This window comes from Egretta garzetta, unplaced genomic scaffold (genome assembly GCF_000687185.1).
Source record: "Egretta garzetta isolate BGI_Z169 unplaced genomic scaffold, ASM68718v1 scaffold145, whole genome shotgun sequence".
NCBI classification, from domain to species: Eukaryota; Metazoa; Chordata; class Aves; order Pelecaniformes; family Ardeidae; genus Egretta; species Egretta garzetta.
The window spans coordinates 147,130-169,090 of NW_009259687.1; the positions used below are offsets into that span (position 1 = coordinate 147,130).

The 21,961-nt window shown below is 40.2% G+C and overlaps 1 protein-coding gene across 4 annotated transcripts; it reads left to right on the forward strand.

The window, feature by feature from the left end:
- The first annotated feature begins 568 nt into the window (after positions 1–568).
- MKNK1 (MAPK interacting serine/threonine kinase 1) lies at positions 569–20,727 on the forward strand. 4 transcript variants are annotated; one of them, XM_035894236.1, is made up of 12 exons: positions 569–654; positions 4,033–4,131; positions 5,040–5,137; positions 6,569–6,648; positions 8,097–8,170; positions 11,575–11,679; positions 14,658–14,713; positions 15,301–15,396; positions 16,361–16,555; positions 17,199–17,363; positions 17,980–18,023; positions 18,962–20,727. In XM_035894236.1, the coding sequence occupies exons 2-12, from the start codon at positions 4,035–4,037 to the stop codon at positions 19,188–19,190; spliced, it is 1,239 nt and encodes a 412-aa protein (XP_035750129.1). In that variant the 5' UTR covers positions 569–654; positions 4,033–4,034; the 3' UTR covers positions 19,191–20,727. The 4 variants fall into 4 exon arrangements, with proteins under 4 accessions (XP_035750129.1, XP_035750131.1, XP_035750130.1 ...); XM_035894238.1 differs by having other exon boundaries at positions 17,983–18,023; XM_035894237.1 differs by lacking the exon at positions 569–654 and adding an exon at positions 1,175–1,281.
- The last annotated feature ends 1,234 nt before the right edge of the window (positions 20,728–21,961 follow it).

The following is a 21,961-nucleotide window of genomic DNA, read 5'->3' on the forward strand; positions in this document are numbered from 1 at the left end:
GTCGCTTGCTAGGAGTGAATTCGGTACTAGTGGTACCTGTTCTCAGGAGAAAATTTCCAGCTGTGGAGAAAGCTTTCTCATGCTCCTCGTCTGTTGGAGCCTGTTTAGCTGCCTTCAAGACAGATTTCAAGATACGCTTTAGCTTGGTGCTGTTATGGCTCTGTCTTGATCTAGGCTAGGAGGATGGTAATACTTGTCCATTAAGAGTGATTCTGTATTTTATGTATGAACTTGTTATGGTTCTCCAATGGTATAAGAACAAGAACTAACAAACATCATAAATCCCTCCATTGTTTTTGCAAGACTGTAATGAGGGGGTCTTCTCTTCACTTGAAATGACCGGGGGCCCTCAAATAACGCTGTGTTTTGCATTCTGTAATTATGACTTACAAAGTCTTTAATGCAGGGGTGTGCTCTTGCTGTGTGCTCACATGAAGCCCAGCACAACAGGTTCTTGCAATCTCTTGAGACTCTGGGGCACTACCCAAATGTATGTGATGATGTTTATGTGATTTCTGAATGTGAATGTGATTGTGTTCCTTTTCAGCTGCAGAACCACCCAGCCCAAGCAAGACCCAGTTTTGAAGCAGGTGGTAGTACCTGGACTCTCTGCTTAAACTGCTTTCTTCCATTGAATTCAAACGCACAAACAAGGTATCATCTCAGCAGAAAAAGGCATCTGTGCTGTGTTCTCCAAGTGTTTTCTGTACATGTGTATGCTTATTTTCTAAATATACCCTTCCTTCCTTTGGGAAACAGATTAGAATGAGAGGGGAGTTATGTCTGGATGTTGGATTTTTGGCATCGTTGTATATGAAGTGTTAGGAAGCCAGATGAAGGGTAACTTAAGATCTGGATGAAGTGAAACTTGCGGTAATTGTTCCTTTTCTTCTTTGCTTGGCATTGTTTGCAAGTCTCCTTTATGATAAGTGCTTTTGTTCATCCTTTTGAAGATAGCAAAAGGGAAAGGCTGTAACTCTACCTTCGCATACAGGCTCTGAATTATGTGTATGTTAAATATTGCCTCAACACTGAATTACAATGTTAATAGAATACAGGACTTCAACAAGACTGCAGCTAAGACAGAAAACTTACTCTCTTTTTGCTTGCTGAGTGGATTTTGCTGAGTTTCGTTATCTATGAGCAATAATCCTAACCTGACTGGAAGAGAAGGACAGAGCAGAATTTGAACCGTTCCCTATTTCTTCAGCTTTTGTCAGACTGCTAGTCAGACAGCAGTCTCTCGGAGAACAGCCTGACTCTGTTATGGTCGAGAGGGATGTAAGAAGTGCTCTTTGTCAAAGGCTTGGCTAGTCTGCACTGAACACCAAGTAGTATTCTACTCCCACCTCCCTGCACTCAGCCAGAGCAGATCACAAAATGGGCGGACAAGTTTGGTGGAAGCAGGGGTTCAACGCTTCGGGCCACATTGTAAAATAACCTTTAAAATGACAACAGTTAAGCGTTCATCTTAGACCCGATGTTTTTCCATGGGCTGTTTCCCTCCAGAGCAGTTCATCCAGTCTCTGAGCTTTCTGTCTGGCAGGGTGAGCTTCCTCAGAACCCATGGTGCTCTTGTCACCAGAGGTAGTCCTGCAGTAGGCAAAACACCTCAGCATTGCTTGGGTGGTTGAGGCATGCTGTCTTTCAGTGTCATCAGAAACTCTTTGGTATACAGTCACAGAAACACAAACATTTATTTGAAAGCTTGAAAAACCTCAAAACATTTGACTGGGCTAAAGGCATTTTCTTGTCATTCCAGCTGTTACTCAAGTACCGGTTCATTATAACAAAATGAATAATGGGAATGAAGCTGTGATACCTTTAAAGAAAAAGTTGTGTTGACAAAAGTGAGCTACACAATGATGTGAAATAGCAGACTAGAAGAGTAATAAGAATTTAATGTAGCAAACGTTTCATGCCTGTCCGATAGCAAATTTGGTCGAAACTATAGTTTGAAAACATCAGCTTTTCAGTAATTTGGTTTCTGTATACATGACTAGTGAACTTCCTGGTTTCAAGGAAGCAGTTCTCTGTAATTCAGGAATTGAGTCAGACTAAAGGGAATTGAAATAACGTAGTGAGTTACTAAAACCAGACTAAATATCATAGCCAACTGGTAGAGTGCAGGAGAGGGTTGTAAAGAGATGTCAGCTGTGCTAAGATGCAGGATTCATCTCCTGTCTTTTTTGCATAATTTTTAGTCTATTACAAGCTCTGAAACTGTGTAGTATTTGAAATGGAATAGAACCTGTCTAGGTATGACTTGTTAGCTTGCAGAATGTCAGGTCATTAAAATGACTTGTTTGACACCACCTGGAAATCAAGCACCTCTTTCAAGCAGGCCAGGTCTATCTCTGAGCAGCTTCGTATGTGTCATTTTGATCCCGGTTCTGAGTATCTTCTAATGCACGCCAAATTGAAATTGGGGAGAGCTGTATCTTGCTGTCAAAGGCTAGCCTTCTCTTTATGTTAAAATTCAAAACTATGTGGGTGTCAGTTTGAGTTAAAAAGAAGCTGTTGCTTCAGAAGTTGGTAAAATGTATGCTTTTATATTTATTACTGTATTTAAGAACTCACATATGTCCATCATGATGATTTCTTAACACATTCTGCTTAAGACTCGAAGATGAGTATTTACTATTGTCTTGAGGCCTTGAGTGATACTATATTTTTAAGTGCTTTGATAAGTTGTTAAAGAGAAAGGGCTTTAAAATAGCACTTTGTCTTAAATTTTCAAAGAATGTGTGAGTTCTAAGTGATGTTTATAATAGCTATGTGCTGACGTATTGACAAGAAAAATACAATGAAGCAAAGAAAGTATTTCACATATTGGTAGATTGTTGTCCAACATTTTCTGCCTTGGAGCTTCTCCTGTGTTTTCAGAGTACTTTAGAAACACTGAAAGGCAGAAAAACTGCTATTCATGAAGTCTCTCTGTTAAAGGAGAATTGCCAGAAAACTGTCATTGCTGTTTTTAGGGCTTGCTCTTCTTTCCTTACCAGTGTTCTCATAATTACGCTATTTCTAGGGATTTTTTTTTTTCTGTTGTACAGGATCTTTAATTGTGAATTTACTTAGAAATCCTCCTAGCTGTAAAATGTCTTTACAGTGCTTTGCTACTGCCTTAAAGAATTCAAGCTGTGATTTTTAACTGTTAGGGCTAACTTGGCAGTATGTGACTGGTGTTATGCAGAAGTGCTCATGTGAGTATGGTGTGGAATCATTTCACCTTTTGGGAGATAGGTTAGTGGTATGAAGCAGCCTCTGGCAGAGAAAATGTATGGCAATGTTTTTATTTAGGCCTTCCCTAAGAATATGTGGGTGTCTCTTCTTTTTCTGCCATATTGTATCAGTGAACTGTTAATCTCTGAGTAAGCTCTTGTAATATCTGCAGGTAGCAATGCAGGAAGAAAAATATATAAATGTCATAAACACTGCTTATTTTGGAGCGTAAGCTATCCACTGATCTGTGGTTTAGAAAGGCACATCATGGTTCTGTGAAATGTTTTTTTTCTGGCCTTTTGGCAGCGTAAACTGACCTAGATTGCTCCTTTGACCTGTTAACTCCTGTGGTTACGTTGTTTCACCAGGTTGTTTGAAACCTCCCCACATCTTCCTCTTGTTTTGGAAACTCGTTTTCTTAAGCTGACCTGAAAAATGTACTTGTAGAACAGTAGAATAGCTCAACAAATAGCACCCTTGTGAGGGCTGTAAATCCTGTCTTGCATCAGGGCGTGTGTTATGTTGTGGGTAGTTCATGGTGGTGGTGAACAAGGTTATTCCCATGCTTTGCCTTACTGTGCTGTGAGAGGAGGATTCAATTCCTTTATCAAACCTCCCCAGAACTGTTAATTAGTGCCCAAATTGTATTTTTAGGTTTCCTGTGATATTTGGGGGAGAGATGGCAGCCTGTGATGAAGAAAAGCAGAGAAACTTTTGGATAGCTTAAGAACATAAACACACAAGAGCATGTTCATTTTCTCCTAAAGCAATTGTGTGTTAAAGGCACCTTTATGTTCTGCCACACAGAGATGGTCAGCAGTCAGCCTCTCCCCATAGCAGACAGTGGGAAAAGGAAAAAGAAAAAAAGAACCAGAGCCACAGATCATGTCCCTGGGAAGTTTGAAGGTTGGTGGCAACTTCTAAGCTTTTGATTGTAATGGTCTGTTTTCCTCTGCTGTTCTGTTTTCTTAGCTAAACATTGCTTTTTGGCAAACATTGTAAGTTAACATTCCTGGTTTTCTTTATTCCCCACGTTTCAGTCTTCAGTCTCTTTTTTTCTCTTAGTGGTGAATTCTGAGTCCTGTTGACAACCCACACCAAACCAGGTTATGTGGTTTTTAGTAGGAACAGTGCTGGTGTCCAGATGTTTTCATTGAACAGATGTAAGCACAAATACTGTGAAACATTGAAGGTAAAATACAGTTCAGTGCAACAAAGCTGACCAGTATAAAACTTCTTAATGGGGAAATAGCATTGTAAGGTACATCACAAATCAAGATGGTGGCAGTCTTCTAGGTTTAAACCTTGACGTCTTCTAGGTTTAAACCTTGACGTCTTCTAGGTTTAAACCTTGACGTCTTCTAGGTTTAAACCTTCAAATTTTGATTATACCTAAAACACTATTTTTGCAAGTAGATTTTGTATGGTAGGCATTTTCTGATCAAGGAGTGAAATGTTTTCCACCTGAAAAAATTGGTTCCGCGTTACATGAAGACAGGGAAAGTGGATGAGGTCCTAGCAATTGCTGAGATATAAAACATTTCTTGTATCAACAAACTCATATTTTTGATGCTGGAATGAAGTCTACTTTAAATTTTCCTGGAACTTGAAGAGGGGGAAATAAAAAATGAGACATAATTAAGGCTGGCACATCTACTATAACACTGCATAAATCTATTTTCTGTCTTCATCACCAAGGGAATTTTTTCAGTTGCTGTCCTGTGAGGGATGCTGATCAGATAAATAGCTTGTTTTGATGTTATTCACTGAAATGCTTTGGCTAATGTGCCCGTTCTGATGGATTTCTTTGGCAGATTTGTACAAGCTGACTGCTGAGCTGCTTGGTGAAGGAGCATATGCCAAAGTTCAGGGTGCTGTCAGCCTCCAAACTGGGAAAGAATATGCAGTAAAAGTAAGTATAGAATAAAAGCAGTACCACTTCTGTCTGTAATGTGTTCTCTCTCCTAGTATCTCAGTGAAAACCTATAATAGAGTGGTAATAGCAAAAGCTTTTAGAAATTTTTCGCTCCTTGAAATGAGCCTGCTTTATAACCATTGAGATACCGGTCTTAAGTATTGTGCTTCCGGAGTGAACCGGTATATCAGCCACAGAGAGAATTCACAAACAGTAAATGACTGTATGATCGTTAGATGTCAGAGCAAGCTTTCCTCCCATGTCCTGATTTGATTGTAGTTCTACCAGTTTTTATCTCTTGTGAAAGAAAAGGCTGAGTCATTATCTAGCATGGCCTACCAAATAATGTAAGCTTTTGAGAGCGCTGGTCTGAGTTCAGAGAGCATCATTGCACTGCAATTAGTTCATGTAAGGCTGTCTCTTATTTTTTGATAGAGGTGGGTCTTCTGTAATGCCATTATATTAAGTGTTAGGGCCCATTTACAGATTTGTTGTTATCCTGAGTCCCCCATTTAATTACAAGTACAAATAATAGTAATAGGCAAGCTTTATGCTTGATTCTTTTTCAAAAACCATAGGCACAAAATTTTAAGCCCCTTTAAAAATCTACTCCTATAGATGCTATAGTTTTGTCTGTACTTTGTAGATTGAAAGTCTGGAATAAACAAATTGCTACATTATGAATTAGATGTGAATCCCATGTAGTACTGGTGAATGGTTGCCTGTTGTGTACCAGAGAACTCTGGCTGTAGACATGAGGAACTGATGTTGGATACAGATGGCAGTAGTATTTGCAGTAATGTCATGAGCTTTCAGTTCATGTAGCAATCATTCAGTCTCAGCCTGTGTGGAAAGCCCTTGTCCTCTTCCAGTCTGAGGAGTGTGTGAAGGAAGGCAACTTCTGGTGGTAGTACAAAAGGGCTCTGAGATGGAATATATGTTTTCTTTAATACGTTAGGCCCTATTATTGCATCTTCATGAAGTTTGCACTGTGAATCAAACCCTAATTTAGTGAATTTAGTACTTTTTAATTAAATACCTATAATGACAAATATCTTCTTTTTTGACTGTTCAGTGTCTGATGTGACTGAGCTCTATTTTTGTTCAAACTCAAAAGGATATCCTTTTCTGCACGTTGCAAAGTTAAAATGATGCAAGAAAAAGCTTATGGTAACTGGTCAGTAACGTGGATTTAGTTCCTTTTTTCTCTTCATGTCCTTGCTTCCCTTGTCCTTTGAATGCCTTCTGGAGTTCTGCTGGCACTGTAAATAAATGATGGATGAGAAATTAAACAAACAAACGAAGGTGGAGTGTTTCTTCTGGTGGGCATGCCCGAGACTCAAGCTTTAAATCAGTTACCTAATTCCAGAGCCACATGCACAGTTCCTGCATTAATTTTTCAAATATGAGCTCTAACTCTTTCCACAGATCATTGAAAAAAATGCTGGGCATAGTCGGAGTCGGGTTTTTCGTGAAATAGAAACACTGTACCAGTGTCAGGGTAACAAGTAAGTATAGAGTCTTGCCTGTGTTTTTTTATTTAAAGTATCTTGAGTTTTTTTCAAATTTTTAAGCCTCTTATGTGTGACTAGGTTAGAAGCTTTGCAGTAGTCTGCTTAAAACCAGAAGAAATTTAGACTTGACCTATTCAAAATAAGAATTTCCCATTCTCTTACCTGTGAGTTTTAGGGAAATACATACAAATTAAAAGTCACGTAACTCAGTTAGCAACCAGGTCAGCATAGCCTGAATGTGCTTCAGTGACGCATGGCTTTTGTCTGTATGAGGAATTAACATTTTGACACACTCCCCTGTGATTTCACCATCACCAAAAGCTGACTTGATACCAACTGCTTTTGAGAGCACAGTCTTGCCATGCCTTTCCTTAATGTGTGGTTTGTCTTCCTCTTTGTGTCAGCCTTCCTGCTTCTGCACTGGAACTCTCAGATCAGCCAAAAGCTAATTTAGTTTTCATTTGGATGTGTGCTGACTTCACACAGCCACAGAATGAAGCAACTTTAAAGCTGCTACTCCTGCCTGAAAAGGAGGGAAAGCCTATGCAGCCAGTGGCATCATGCACTATGATGAGTTTAAGCCAGTTCAGAAACTACTCTGTTGGATGTATCTGTTAATCTAGAATGTATACAACAGCTGTTATCTATACTGCAGTTCTGCAGATTGTATCAAGCCTTTTTTTGCAAGTTTTTAGTACAACACTTAAAGATAATTTAAAAACAAACTTGTTTGCCAAACTCATGGGCTGAAGTTGTGCTATAGATAAGCAAATTATATCTTAGTTATGTGTGTGATTAAGAGCATATGGTCATCCAGTACATAACTGATGAAGAACTAAGTTTCATGACCACATGCAGAATTTGGATTTTGTGTGTACTGTAAGTATAGAAAAATCTAACTTGCATGTTTCTCAAGGCAACATCGGATATTTGTGTTGTGCTGCAAAGACTGTACACTAGCTAAACAAGAGTGAGTTAGTCTAAAAATGGTAAGGCAGGTGCTGGATTTAATGTCATGTTGACAGATGCCTGTCTCCTTTGAGCCCTGTGTATTCTGCCTTGTGATTTCCAGGGAGAAAGAATGCTGGTTTAATTATTAATTTTTTTTTTGTTGTTCTTGCCTTCAACACAAATGCAATATTCTAAATTATTAAATTCAGCCTATTACCAGTTGTCTTGCTATCAATTGAGTAGTAGCAGGACTCTTTCACAATCCTGTCTGACTTTGGAATTTGGCCTGTTTTTCCTGCTTAAATTTCAGTGTGAGTTGCAATTGTGGTTCTAATGCCATGGGCAACCAAAGCAACTTGTTTAATTAGCACTTTTATTTTTGGCTACTTCTGGCACTTCCTAATTACCCATGCTGAAACTCTTCATTGCTCTGTTTACAATCTGTTCCAGTTTCTTCTGTTTTCCGTCTTTTTTTTTTTTTTTTTTTAAAGGAACATTTTGGAGTTAATAGAATTTTTTGAAGATGACACAAGATACTACCTTGTCTTTGAGAAGCTGCGAGGAGGTACTGTGCAGTAACTGTGCCTATGTTCCTTGAATTTTCTTGGTCTTATTTGTCTTGGTGTTTTAAAGTAAAAAATTAAGAGCTTGTTTTAAATGCTTGAGAATTTTAAGACAAGGAAGAAGTAGAGGAAATAATATACAGAGCTTGAAGTATGGTTATTCTTGAATATTGATGGGTCTGGTCATACATTTGCAGTCCCTTTCTGTAGTTAAGTGGTGGAAATGTCAGCTCTATTAAAGTGGAAGCTTTGGAGTATAGGTAGTATGTCACAGCACCTGCAGGCAAGGGGAGACACACAGTATGTCAGGTATTACGCATGCTCTTAGTACAGCATCTATAATCTGGTAGCATTTTCCCTTGGTGGAGGATTGACTTTGTTTCCTGAAACATCACCGAGCAGAGTTTGTGGAAAACCTCTTGCTTCTGCCTCGGGTTGCTGTAATTGTGAAGCAGCCTGCTCGTGGCTGTTCAAGGGCCAATCAAGTGACCATGTGTGGTCACTGTCTCCAGCATTTAACACTCACTTGGGGAATGAGAAAGCTGCATCAAGCACTTTGTGGACTTTCTCACATTTGTCTGCGTTGAGCATAATTACAGTATCCATTAATTGCATGACTGTGCAAAACCATGAGTTAAAAGCATGGCCCACTCTTCAAAGAAAAACTGAGTTTCTGAAGGAGTAGACTTCTGTCTGTAGAACATCATCTTCTGTTACTGGTCAAGAAGGCTTTTGGTAGCAAACCATATGTGCAAGAAATGCAAGTTCTTTCAGTAGAGATGCAGAACTTCTTTAGAAAGAGAAGGACACTTTTTTTTTTCTTCAGTAAAAGCTTTTGTTTACCTTCCCTTAAAATTACCTCATTTCATTGTGGTTTCCTCTAACACTGTTCTTGTTAATGCACAGACTTCTCTGCCAAGTTAGCTATAATAGGGCTCAACTGGGATGAATCTGCATTTGTCTCTCTTTCCCATCTCTACAGTCTTCCAGTAGTTAACCCTCTTCTTTAACTGTGAGACTATGGTTGTCAGTGTACGTGCACGGTTGCTGAGAGGATAATAGTGTTACACCTTCTTCCCACTCTTAACTACTGTTTTTTCAGTGGTCAACTAGGGCTGAGGCTAGTTTTCTGTCTGAAAAAATTCAGCATTTGAAGTGTTAGATATGTGGATTTGAACAATTATCAAAGAAATAATGGAAATTAGGGGTCAGACTGGCTTCTGATGCACTACAGATTCTGTTATGAGCAGCGTGGCTGGCTGGCAAGAATGAGAACATTAATCTTCAATGCAAGTCTTTCTTTAGTAACTCTAGTCTCAGAGACGGATGTTACCTACAATGTTAGGATATAACTTGGGCTTTCCATTCTCAGCTTTGCCTTCCTGTAGCTGTGGTAGCTGAAGGAGCTCTGCTCCTGCTTTAGCTGTGTTCAGTTCACCGTGATATGCAGAAGCTGTTTAATATCCTTGCCTGACAGCATTTTATAATTGAAAGCATTAAAATCCAGCTTATTACCCTGAACTTGCATGATTTTAGAGTCCTTGCCTTTTTTTTTTTTTTATTCCCCTCTGAAATGCATTTTGGGAGGTGCTATATGACACCTTGTCTCTGAATACTGAAGAGGTGGTAACAACCGTGTCAGGAGTGCCCTGCTATTCTCTGTTTGTGGGATTCTTCTACATGAGCTGAATATAAACCCTGTAGAGTATGTTTTCATTGATATTGATATAATTCTTATCTGAGAGAGTTTGGAACATCAGCTCTATTCAGAAGGGTAATCTGAAATAAACCTGCTGAGTGAAATGAGGACTTCAGGTGGCTTACTGCTGTTTCCTGCAAAGTCTGGGGTCTTTTCCACAGGGGTGGAAACATTCAAGAACTGTTACTACTTTCTAAAGGTGTAAAGAACAACTAGAAAACCCTTTGAATTCTGTGCCCTTAAGAAACCTGTAGCAAGCTAGAAAGTGGTGTTTTTGGCAAGGGAAACCTGTATTTGAAATCTGATAACTTGGTCCAAAGTGACCTTCCTGCATCTGACACAGCATATCCATGCATATCTGAAGAGTCTTCTGTCATGTCGAAGCATATCTGAAGAGTGTTTTGTCCATGCTTCTTTTTGAGTGTTTTCCTGTTTCCTTTCTGAATCCTCACTGTGGAGGAGTGACAGCAGCATTGATGGTCTAAGAACAGGAATTACTGCAATAGAGAATGAGAGGTTTCCTTCCACACCTAGAACTAAAGGATAAAAATGAAATCACCCAAGATATAAAATGTTTACTGTCTTGGGGGGTAATAACAAATGGCAGTTACTTCTTGAATTTCTCTGTCTGATCACTATCATAAATCTATCTATCTGAGTAAGAAAATGGAAGAGAATAGTAAGGCTATTTAGTGGGCTTGGATCTCTGTGGACTACATTTAATTGGTTTTTTTAAAGACGTTTTTAATCTTTTGAGAAGATTGATGGAATTCACTTAAAGAAGATAAGGAATCAAACCTCCCTTTATGCTTTATTTAAGTGATACCAGTGGAGCTCTGCCTGCAAGCTACCAGTCCTTCACTGGGTTCATATTTGAGAGGTCTTTTGTCAGATTTCATGTCCCTGTGCAAATTTTGCCTTAAGTCAGTGTATGAACCTTACATTGATGTCAGTGGGAATTTTTATGTGTATTTAAAGGTAGAATGTCTTTTTATTTTGATGGTGTTGAGACAAAAAAAATAATTATACTTGACTTCCAGCACAGGGTTTCAATTGTCACATTACACAGAATGAGGAGAGTTAGGTTGAGCGTGGCCACCTGTGACCTGGGGGAGGGTGGGTTTTGCTGAAGTGCTGTGTACATCCTTAGCTGATGTTTGAGTTTTACTAGTAGTAGTAGCAAGTCTCTACACATGTTCACATTTTGTAGAAAATGGACGAGTTGTGCTCGGACAGTAAAAAGTGATTGCTTCTCATGCTGTGCTTAAACTAGAAAGCTGCAGTGTTTAAAAATTACGTTCTAGCATGCTTAAGGGTTGAAGCTGCTCAGTTGTACCTTTTTCTTAGTCATTCCCCTGTTCGGTCCATGCAAGTTGCCTGCTGTGAAAGGCTGTTATAAAACATGAGACATGAGGTTGTGGCTTCACGATACTTGGTACTAATCCATTATTATTTTCTGAGGCTATTTTCATATAAAAACGTGGGATTGTGACACTTCAGTTTCTGCTGTGTGAACATACCAGGACAGAGTGTTAGTGGCAAATAACTTTTCTAAAGCTCTTCTGGCCCTGTCACACTGAGATCAGTTGTCCCTTTCTGGTGGACTGGTAGTGGCTATTGTGTTTTTATCCTTGCACTGACAAAGCCTCTTCTCAGCCCAGGCAGCATTCATACTAAGGTTTTCTCTTTCTTCTGTTACTTTTACAGGTTCAATCCTGGCCCATATACAAAAGCGGAAGCACTTCAATGAACGAGAAGCTAGCAAAGTGGTGAGAGATATTGCCTCTGCTCTGGATTTTCTTCATACAAAAGGTAAGAAAAGGCTGTCTCCATCTTTACTAGTTGATATTGTACACTTAGGTTTATGGAGCACATTTTATGTGTAAGTGTCGCCTTTCTATTTACAGCAATGCCAGATAACTTACGCTGTTTTCCTCTATAATATTATTTCCATGGTGTGGTAGTTCAAGTAATTAGCTGTGTTAAGATGGTATAGCTTTTTGAAGAAGAAAAGTTAAATTGGCATCCAGGGAAAATTAACATTAGGGTTGAATCTGTTTGCTCGTTCTTGTTACCTAAGCCATCATGTAAACGTTACTCAAAAAGGAGCTAATATTCTTTTTAATTTCCTCCTCTTTCAGGTCTACAGAGATGCTTTTCTGTATTTACCCAGAATTTCTGCTGGTTACATGACGTCTTTGTTTGTTGTAGCTTTTGGTCTTCACGTTTAGACCCCCACTGTTGGGTTGAGAGACCTACAAATAAACTGTAGTCCTTGTTTGAAGGTGTCTTCATTTCATTAGAGATTTGCTCGGATTTAAAAGCAGTTCTGTTTGTAGAGAATTATTCTACATTAAAATGTTTTCCTGCTGCTTTTCCTACTTGGGAGTACTTTTGTTTAATTTCAAAATATCTGTGTGCATTATGGTTGTCCCAGAGTATATGTTCATGTTGAACATGAGAGATACCTTGAAAATCTTTTTGTGTCATGATTGTCTGGTCTTGCATAGATTAAGCAGCTTCAGTTAATGTTACAGTGACTACCTCAGAATAGAATGGCATGTAATTGGAGGCTATGTTTATTGGTTATTTATTTTGATAATTTTTCTCCATTTATTTTGCCATTTTGATTAGCCAGGTAGATCTCAGCGTACCATCGTTTGCTGTCTGAGTTGTTTAGTACTGGCCCCAGTTAAATGTTTAATTGTAGCTTTTACTTGTATGCTTGAGTTAGAATTACAGCATTAGTACCTCAGTAGGTTGAACCCATTAAGAAGAAAGGTGTAGCAATGCATAGGGAATAAAGAAAGTGGTAAACCTGAGGAATATGGATCTTGTCACATGTTGTGACTATGTTATCAGAAGTTAATTTGAATGTGGAAACAAACTTCATATGGATTAAGATTTTTTTTTTTTATAATCTTCATAGCCTGTCTATGCAATAACTCAACTTTAGAAGATTTTGACTTTGAGATATGGGGCAAATAAGCACCAGGAAACTTAGGCTGAACATGTGGAGAAATATTTGAAGTGTTAGGGCTATAGTAGGTTGCTTAACAGCTGAAAGTCTAGGACACTGTTCAAGGAAGTTTAACGTCAACTTGGCTGATATCTTTCTGTAGTTCTCTCTCAGCTTCTAGTTTTAATTCCCCTCTCCCCAAACAAGAGGCGAGTGATTCATTAAAATGGCTTTAGAGCAGCAATCCACTTTCTTTCTTGTAGTTTGCTGTGAATTGGTACAGTGGGGACATGGCTTGCAGAATCGGCTACAACAACATCCCCTTTCATTTTATTGCTCTCTTTATGGTTCTTCCGTGTCACATTAAAATAATTAGTAAGTAGCATACAGAACACTAAAGCAAACAGGAAATTAAAGTAGTTTTATTGCACAGCTTAATGGTGAAGTGCTATCGCTAGATGCTCTAAAAAAAAAATTTGAATGAGGACAGCTAATTCTTTTGCCAGAAGTAGTTTAAAACTCAGCTGGGTGATAATACTGCCTTACGCCCACTTGGGGTATGTGTGCTTTATTGCTAATAATCCACTGGAGGAGTGTTTAAAGGCAGTTGTTTTCTTTTCTCAGCACTGTGTGCAACTGCAAAATGTTATATAACCAGACATTTGAATTCAAACTATAACACAAAAAAGTGCTGTTGGGTTTCACATTGCAAGCCAAGCCAACTGTTGGGAGTTTTGTCAGCCTTGCTGTAAATGTCAACACGGTTCATCTTCATTTGTCATGTTTCCCATTTTTCCATGCATAAGCAATGTGAGCTGCATCATTATGAAAGCTCCGTTTCCTTTAGATCAATGCTGTGCTATTAATGTTATGTTTTAAGTCATGTCTTGTGGAGTGTGCTAAAGAAAAGACATTAGAAACTCCCTTACCTAGAATTTGGTGGGATATTTTTTTCTCTTACTCTGAAGTAGTATCAAGTGTGCTTGGAGTGTAATTTCTTTTAAGCAAAGCTAAAGTGCAGTTAAATTACAGCCAAGCTGCTCATTTGATTTGATTTTTGGTTCTCATTTTCTGCCTTCCCCTTAAGTTTGATCATATTAAATGGAGAACTTCCAGAAATTGTGTTAGGCATTTGAAGAACTGCTTTGACAACATAGAACCACCTTTGCATGTGAATTCAACTTTGTGTGTCCCTGTTGGCTTGGTTTGCCTATTCTCATTGCAGTTGAGTGAATGTAGAAGCCCTTTGGTTGTTCTCCTTTAGCCTTTTCTTCTTCATTTCCAACCAAACCCTTTAATTTTTATTTTACTTCAGGAACGAGTATGTACATCACCATTAAAGGGATGATATTTTCACCTGGGAACTCGGGTTTTTTTTCTGGGGAGAGTGTCTCAGGTATTGTCTGTGCTGGTAGGAGTTCAGCAAACCACCAATTGATTCCTCTGGAAAGAAGGACCTTATGTAGAAGGCACAAAACCCTTGGGCTATACTGTGTACACAAGTAAACTTTCCTATAGGTCATTTATCTTAATAAGCTGGTTTTAATTAACATAATTTATTTGGGCTAAGCCAAAAAGTTCCAGTGTTAGCAGGTTCTTATTTGCTTGACTGACTCATATGTACATTTAAGGATGATAAAGGCATAGCAGGATGCAACAGTGACTTTTAACAAACACACTTTGAAATTCAATTATTTGCAGTATCATTAAGGGGGGTTGTGTAGCAATCTTAGGCCTAGAATATTTCCCAGGCCACCTTCTAATAGAGAGAGGTAATGAGAAATAAAACGGGAGAGTATCTTCTCTAATGAACGTTTGTACTCTTGTTTAGGTATTGCTCACAGGGACCTGAAGCCTGAAAACATCCTGTGTGAATCTCCAGAAAAGGTGTCTACTACTCTGGTCTCTTAACCTTCTGAAGGGTATTTTTTAACTTGGTTTCCAAAGGCAGCCCTCATGTTCTGTCTTTCTCTTCTTGAAGACTTTTGAACCCGTTAGTGATCTTCAACTAAATTTAATAGAGCTGAAGCCTGAAAGAGACTAAATTCTTCTGTGAGCTCTAAAAATGTGAGCATCTGGCTAGGAGATAAAAAGCCAACTGTTATTAGAGAGGGCATGGCAATTACAGCTTAGCATCTCATCTGTTCTGAGGCAGTACCCAGGTGGACAAGCAGCATTCACAGGCCAGCTGGTCACGTTACGTATAGTTCCCAAACTGCCTCACTGTGTACTAGCACTTACCTACCAAATAAAAAGTTAATATAATAGGGTCAGATGCTGGGGATGTAGGAGCAACTGGGACAGAGGAGGCAAATACAAGGAGTGGAATATACCTGTAAGAGACTAGGTTTCACTAGTCCTCCAGCTAGAACAATTCGGGTTTTGTCCTGGGGTTTTCCGTGTGGCGCTATATTAATATATATTGCATTAGTCCCAGTCTTCTGGACCTCTTACTGTTTTGTCCTTGTTTTTAGGTATCACCAGTAAAAATATGTGACTTTGATCTTGGTAGTGGGGTGAAGCTGAACAGTGCGTGTACTCCAATAACTACTCCGGAATTAACAACACCGGTAAGAGAGCTACTGTGGCTTCATGCTTTTTCTCTTCTACCATAAACCAATTTTTCTTATCTCCAGACCAGAGCTTCCAAAGGGCTTACTGCAACTACACCCAGTGGCGGGTAATTAATTTAAAGCAGGTGTATGTGTGGTAAATTACTGTTCTTGGTGTCCTAGTCATAGTTCAAATATACAAAAACACAGGAGCTCATCGATTTAATTCTCCTGTTGGCCAGAAAGTAACACATTGATCCTGTTTGTCTTACCCCATCAAACGAGGAAGCTTATCATGGAGTTTTTCTGTGTGCTTTAGGACTGAGTTTGAACCTTAGTTTTCTGTTCATTTCACCATATTTGGGTTCTGTAGCTAAGACCCGTGAGCTTAAGGGCAAGGCAAGCTCTGTAATCAGTGTGTGGCTTTATAATACACATTTGTTTTGAAAAACTACAGTGCTGTGCTTTTGGCATTACTGTGAAAGAAAAATCTGACAGTTTTGCAGGAGTCTGTTACAGAAATCACCTCCCATGATATACTTGTTTACTTTCTGAAAAGCCTGATAACTAATGAATAAGATTTAAAAACCTGAAATATATAAATTAATATTTTGACCCTGTATAAAGGATCATAGATTCATATGGAACAGCTTATGATTCTGCTAAAGAACAGTAGGAACTCTTTTGCCTTCTATTAGATGTCTGTAGTCCTTACACCTGAAATGTGTTAATTTTTTCCAGTGCAGTATGCTCACAACATGTTTCAAAGCTCTTAGCAATTCCATTTAACCTTTGAGGGATGCAGCAGTTGTGATTTGGCTTAACAAAATGAGACCTGCAGTGAAAGCAGTAAACTTTAGTAGTCCCTGATGCCCGATTCTGCTTTTAGACCAAGCTGCCTACTGTAAAGAGTGGTAAAAAACTTGAGTTATGTTTTGATTTGAGCCTCCCTTTGAAAACTTGTTTGAGTTCGGTTTCCTAGTGTGGGTCTGCAGAATACATGGCACCCGAAGTGGTTGAAGTCTTCACAGAGGAGGCCACGTTCTATGATAAGCGGTGTGATCTTTGGAGCCTGGGAGTGATTCTGTACATCATGCTCAGCGGTTACCCCCCATTTGTGGGCAACTGTGGCACAGACTGTGGCTGGGACAGAGGAGAAGTCTGCAGAGTTTGCCAGGTGAATGTGCATACCCTGGGCATATGTGGGAGAGTGTATTTTGCCCCGTGAGCTTAGGATGTAGGACTTGCTGTAATGCCAGCAGTGAATAACTGTGTCTGTAACCCAACCAGTTATCTGGGAGAATAAGCTGTCAATGAGAGGTGAGGGTGGTAATGTAAAAGTTGAGTGTTGATATCCCTTTCTAATGTAAGGTTTGGCAACTGCCCCTGTCATCTTCTGATGTGAGATCTCAGAGCTTCTCCTTGTCCTCTCCTGCATTCCCCAACCCTCCTGTATTCTGTAATTCTTGATCTGGTTTGTGCTAGTTGCCACAATTCCTCAGATAAAAGCTGAGCCCCAGGAGAGTTGCCATGCAGGGCCTGAATTTATTCTTTCTAAAAACTGAGTACGCGGGCTGCACTGTTACTGGCCAGGGAGAGAGGCGTTGTCAGCAGACAACATGACACGTCCATTGTAGGATGTGCTGATTCACTCTGTGGAGCTGCCTGTCACTCTCCATTGACTCCGTAAGGAGACTGGATGGTTTCAGTTGTCACCCACTGCATTTGGTAGATAAAATTGAGTGAGAAGAATCCCACCTGAGAAGTCTTCTGGTTGCTGTCTAGTTGCTATTTAAATTAAAGACATTTTCCTTTACTAGAACAAGCTTTTTGAGAGCATTCAGGAAGGCAAGTATGAATTTCCTGACAAGGACTGGTCACATATATCCTCTGAGGCCAAAGATCTCATATCGAAGTTGCTGGTTCGTGATGCCAAAGAACGACTTAGTGCTGCTCAAGTTTTGCAACATTCATGGGTTCAAGGAGTATGTATCCGCCTTTATTTTTTTTTAAGGGTTATTCTTCTTCCACAGTGATAAACAAGCTGTTCCTTGTCTCTAAACTTTTAATAGAGACATTGCATGTTTTAATGCTCTTGATTAATTAAATTATACACAGTGGCTTTTTTTTTGTTCTGAAGCTCTGTGTGGTAAATATTTGGATGAATCTGTCAAGCTTTTAAATTTTTTTTTTTAATTATTGCCTTATGCATTTTAAATGGCTTTCTTGTGAATACTAAGCACTGCAGTACATGAATTATTATGTTGCTCTTTTAATACAGTAATGCAGTATGCTGGTAGATACAATTTTAAAAGAACAGCAGTGTCCTCTTTTGCTTTAGTTCCCAGTTCAGGAAAGAAGGGATAGATCCTCTGGAGAAATTCCAAAGCTTTAGACTTATACCTGCAAACTGTGGTATTTTCTTGTGAGGGGAGATGGACTGTGAAGTGTAATTTGTAAACTCACAGTGAATTCATTTATCTGAAGTATAAATTAGCTGTAAAGATTTGGGGGAGTTGCCTGGTTTTTAATTACTCTCTTGGGAAAGCTTGGTTCCCAGCTGCTAATACGTAACTAACTCTTCTTAACTGCTTTTTCTAGCAGGCTCCTGAAAGAGGATTACCTACCCCTCAAGTTCTTCAAAGGTAATATTTCTTTTTTTTTAAATGTCTGTAAACTTGGCCAAGAATCATTACTGAAAGAATGAGGAGACACAGGAGGTGGCAAATAGGGGGTAAGATCCCTGGTTGAGAGTGGAACTTAGTAAATGTGCAGCACTGATTTTGTTAAGGACATCAGAAATATAAATAAAGCTCTGATTTTTCTTTATGATCTGATCTTGCTTGTTTGTGAGACAGGCATTGGAGAGGATTCCTGCAGTGCAGTGCTAATTTTAGACAGGAAATAGTGATGGTTTTGGCAGTTTGCTGCCCAGAATGGGAAAAAAGGCATAAAGGCGTGTGTTATCCAAAGAGACTACGTTCTGATGGGTGAATAATCATCACATACACAGAGTCAGATCTGACTTCCATTGTAGCTGGTGGTAATCACATTATCAATTTAACTGTGAGCAGGGCAAGCCTCATTCAAAGTGATTTGATGGCGGATTCCGTATGCCAGAGAGCCTGAGTCTCACACCCCTCTCTATTTCCATGTCTACCACTGGAGATTCCAGGTGGTTCTTCCCATCGGAAATGCATTTCCTTAAGCCGCCTGTGCAGTTACAGTGGGATTGCAGTTCTCTGAAGACAGACAACAGTATTGCCCTATATGCCCATCCTTTTTTAACATGCAGAAATTAAGCATGGCATCTCAGGTGGTTTCCTGTGTTTACATCAGAAGTCCCTGGCAGAACAAGGGCTAGAACTGTGGCTGTTTTCAGAATCCCAGAGTGGTTTTGTTACATATTGCTGGTCCCCACAATGAGGAGAGATGCAAATATTAACTGGCCATTTTACCTGCCGTGTTGATGTTTTGATAGGAAAAATAAAACTGCTGGGAAGTAGATACTCTGCTGTGAGGGTAACCAGGTGAAGTGACTCTCTGTGTGTGTTGTAACTGCTTTCTCCTTTTCCCTTGAAAGGAACAGTAGCACAAAAGACCTGACACTCTTTGCTGCTGAGGCGATAGCTCTTAACCGCCAGTTGTCTCAGCACGAGAACGAACTCAGCGCAGAGCAGGAGAACGTTGCCCACGCTGTGTGCTCCATGAAGCTTTCTCCTCCGTCCAAGTCCCGCCTCGCCAAGCGCAGAGCAATGACGCATGCCACCAAAACCAGCGACTTTCAGCCAGTTCCCCACAAAGCCTTTTAAACTTCTTTCCTGCTATGGATTGGCAAGATGAGCCTGTGTTCTTATTTGGATTTTCAGCGCTGATAAAAGCTTCTCTGCTTCTGACACTTTGATTAGAAGCTTGCTCTTGTGATGTGACTTATAACTTTAAGGGGACAGCTTTTTATAGGAATGTTTTTTGCCTGTCAGATTTGGTGCATTAAAGATAATTTAACTGATCTTTTTAAACTGGAGAAGATGGGTTTGCTGCTGTATTACCTGAGGTGGTAAATCACTAAGCTTTTCTCATTTTTCTCTTAGAAGAGCACACTTTAAATTGGAACTTGAAAACATCAGAAAAAAAACCACACTCTTGCTTTGCCCAGCAGCACATCAAGTCTCTCCCCGCCTGTGGCTCATCTCCTTTATGGCAAATCTTGCAAGGTGCTGCTGCTAGCGTCAGCAGCAGGGACTGTTTTCAACCAGTGGTGTCCTTCTCTCTTTCTGTAGACTCAAGGAACAAAGACAATGACTGAGTGGATTTCTGTCTCCATTACCTTCATTGGGCTTAAATTGTAAAGGTGCAAGGATCGCTCAGGCTTGTAGAGATGAAGAGGACAGGGTTGGTTTTTTTATCCTGTTCATAGTTTGTGTGTCAGCATGTGGGATGAAAGCTGGGGAGTGTATTTCTTTATCTGACATCTTTTTGTTCTCAACTAAAGTGTACTCCATATCTTTTTTTTTTGTGTGTGTGTTTATGTGTCCAGTGTGTTCCCTTCTCTGGCAGTTACATTCTTAAGTCTGATAACCACAGTACAACAGACTGTTTATATACAGTTTATATTTAGCATCTGGGTTTTTTTCTATATTAATGCTCTCCTCAGTTATACCTTCCTTTCTGTAAACTCATATTCTCCAAGTCCTTTTGTGTGTGTTACCTGGAGTTCCTCGTATGAATGGACAGGCTTCAGTGAACTTTGGTGTGTGAATAATTTAGGATTACCAAATGCAGAGGCAGATCTGTGCAAAAGTGGTGCTGCAGCTGTTGCATTCTGCCTCCTGCAGTGATCTCGGGCTGGGTGTCTAGGTTTTTGCTTCCAGTTTTGGTACTGTGGTGCACCAGGGGTCAGGAGTAGTTTGAAAGGGTACTGGCTGAAAATCTGAAGATTTTGCGTGACCAAGATGAGGTGTCCATGGAGAAGGACATGGATATTGAGCACTTTCTGAAATGCAAGCTGTGAAAATTGGGCCGCTAAGACGCCCGACATGATGCACCTTAAACTTGCCAGCCATTTCTGAAAATCTTTGCCAGGGCATTGTGTGCAGGGTGGAGAGGGGGAGGAGGAGGCCCCCAAGTGCCAGCACAAAACACTCCCAAGCAGAGTGAGAAGGAATGAAGTAGCAGATCCAACAAGCGCTTGGAAATTAAAAGGTCAAAGCTGAATGTCTTTGCATTGCCTATTCCAAGTGGTTTTACATCACCTTTTAGCAGTGTGCATACAGCTATTTTTATATGACATGCTGTATTTTGTGACTAATATTAAAATTGTTATTTAAAGGGTTTTATACATTGTGCCAGTGGACAGATTATGAAATGTATTTTGCTTTGTTTTTATTAAAATGCTTTAAGTTACAGATTTAACACATTTGGCAGTTCTTGTGGGTTTTTTTTCCTCTTGATTTTTGGTGACATAGAGGATTACTTCTTTACTTCTCTGTGTGACACTGGATTTAAGACAATTTAAATCTCTGAAGACTAAGCATACCTCCCTCTTCTATGGCTGTATTGCTTTGTCAGTCTCTGGGGGCTCCTGTGATCTCGGCTTTCTTGAGGGTATGACTGCACAGAGAGGGCTGGAAGGGATCCTGTGGTCCTTTTGGCTTTCATAAGAGGTCAGATAACTGAGGGCCAGTTAGTTCAGGGACTTACCTGCACTGTTGCATTTCATCTTCTTCCCTTTGATTTGTGTATGAAGCAAAAATCCTGAAGTTTGGCCAGGAGTGGTAATGTGATGCAAAATGCTCCTCTTGGGTAGAGCCCTGAAGCCTGTCAGACTCCAGAAGCCTCAGCAGCAGCATTGCTGTGGAAGTGTGAAAAGGGGACGTGAGCCCTGCTGCTTGCCCATGGACGATCGGGTCTGGTAGATTTTTGCAAGCATGGGTAAGGGACCTTTGCAGACTTTGCTCTGCGCCTGCTGCTTTTCTGGTGGTAGAGGTGGTCCCAGGGAGCAACTCAGTGGAGCAAAGACCGAAGCTGCTGTTCCTGTGTTCTTGGGTGAACTATTGGTCTGGACAGTCAGTCCTTGCCCCCCCCTCTGTCTGTCTTTCTCCAAAACCCAGCATGGAAAGTGAGTCCGATGCATGTGTCTTCCACACAGCGAGGATGAAGCCGGCTCACTAGCCAGATTTGCTTTCCCTTTATAAAAGCTTGCAAGGAGAGAGCAAGATGTCCAAAGAAAACCTTCATTTGGGGATGTTCATGCATCTACCTTCAGCTAGTGGAATTGCCATCTAGGTGAGGGAGTAATCCGCTGGGCTTGAAGCCTTCTGCTGCGCGAGGAGAGTGCTTCAGCTGCTGGATGTGTGCACAGCGAAGGATTTTAAGTGCTGGTGTGTGAAATGCTGGAAGCACCCAGCAGGACTTGCACTAAATGGTTAAGCTTTGCCTGGTGATTATAAGGAGCCCTTCAGCTAATGGCTCAGGGCCCCCCCGGTGGTGCTCTTGGCTGCCTTAGGGGTGCTGCCAGCAGCTGCCTCCCCGTGGGACCTGCGTTAGAGCAGCCTTGCTCCCCACCAGTACAAACTTGCAGACT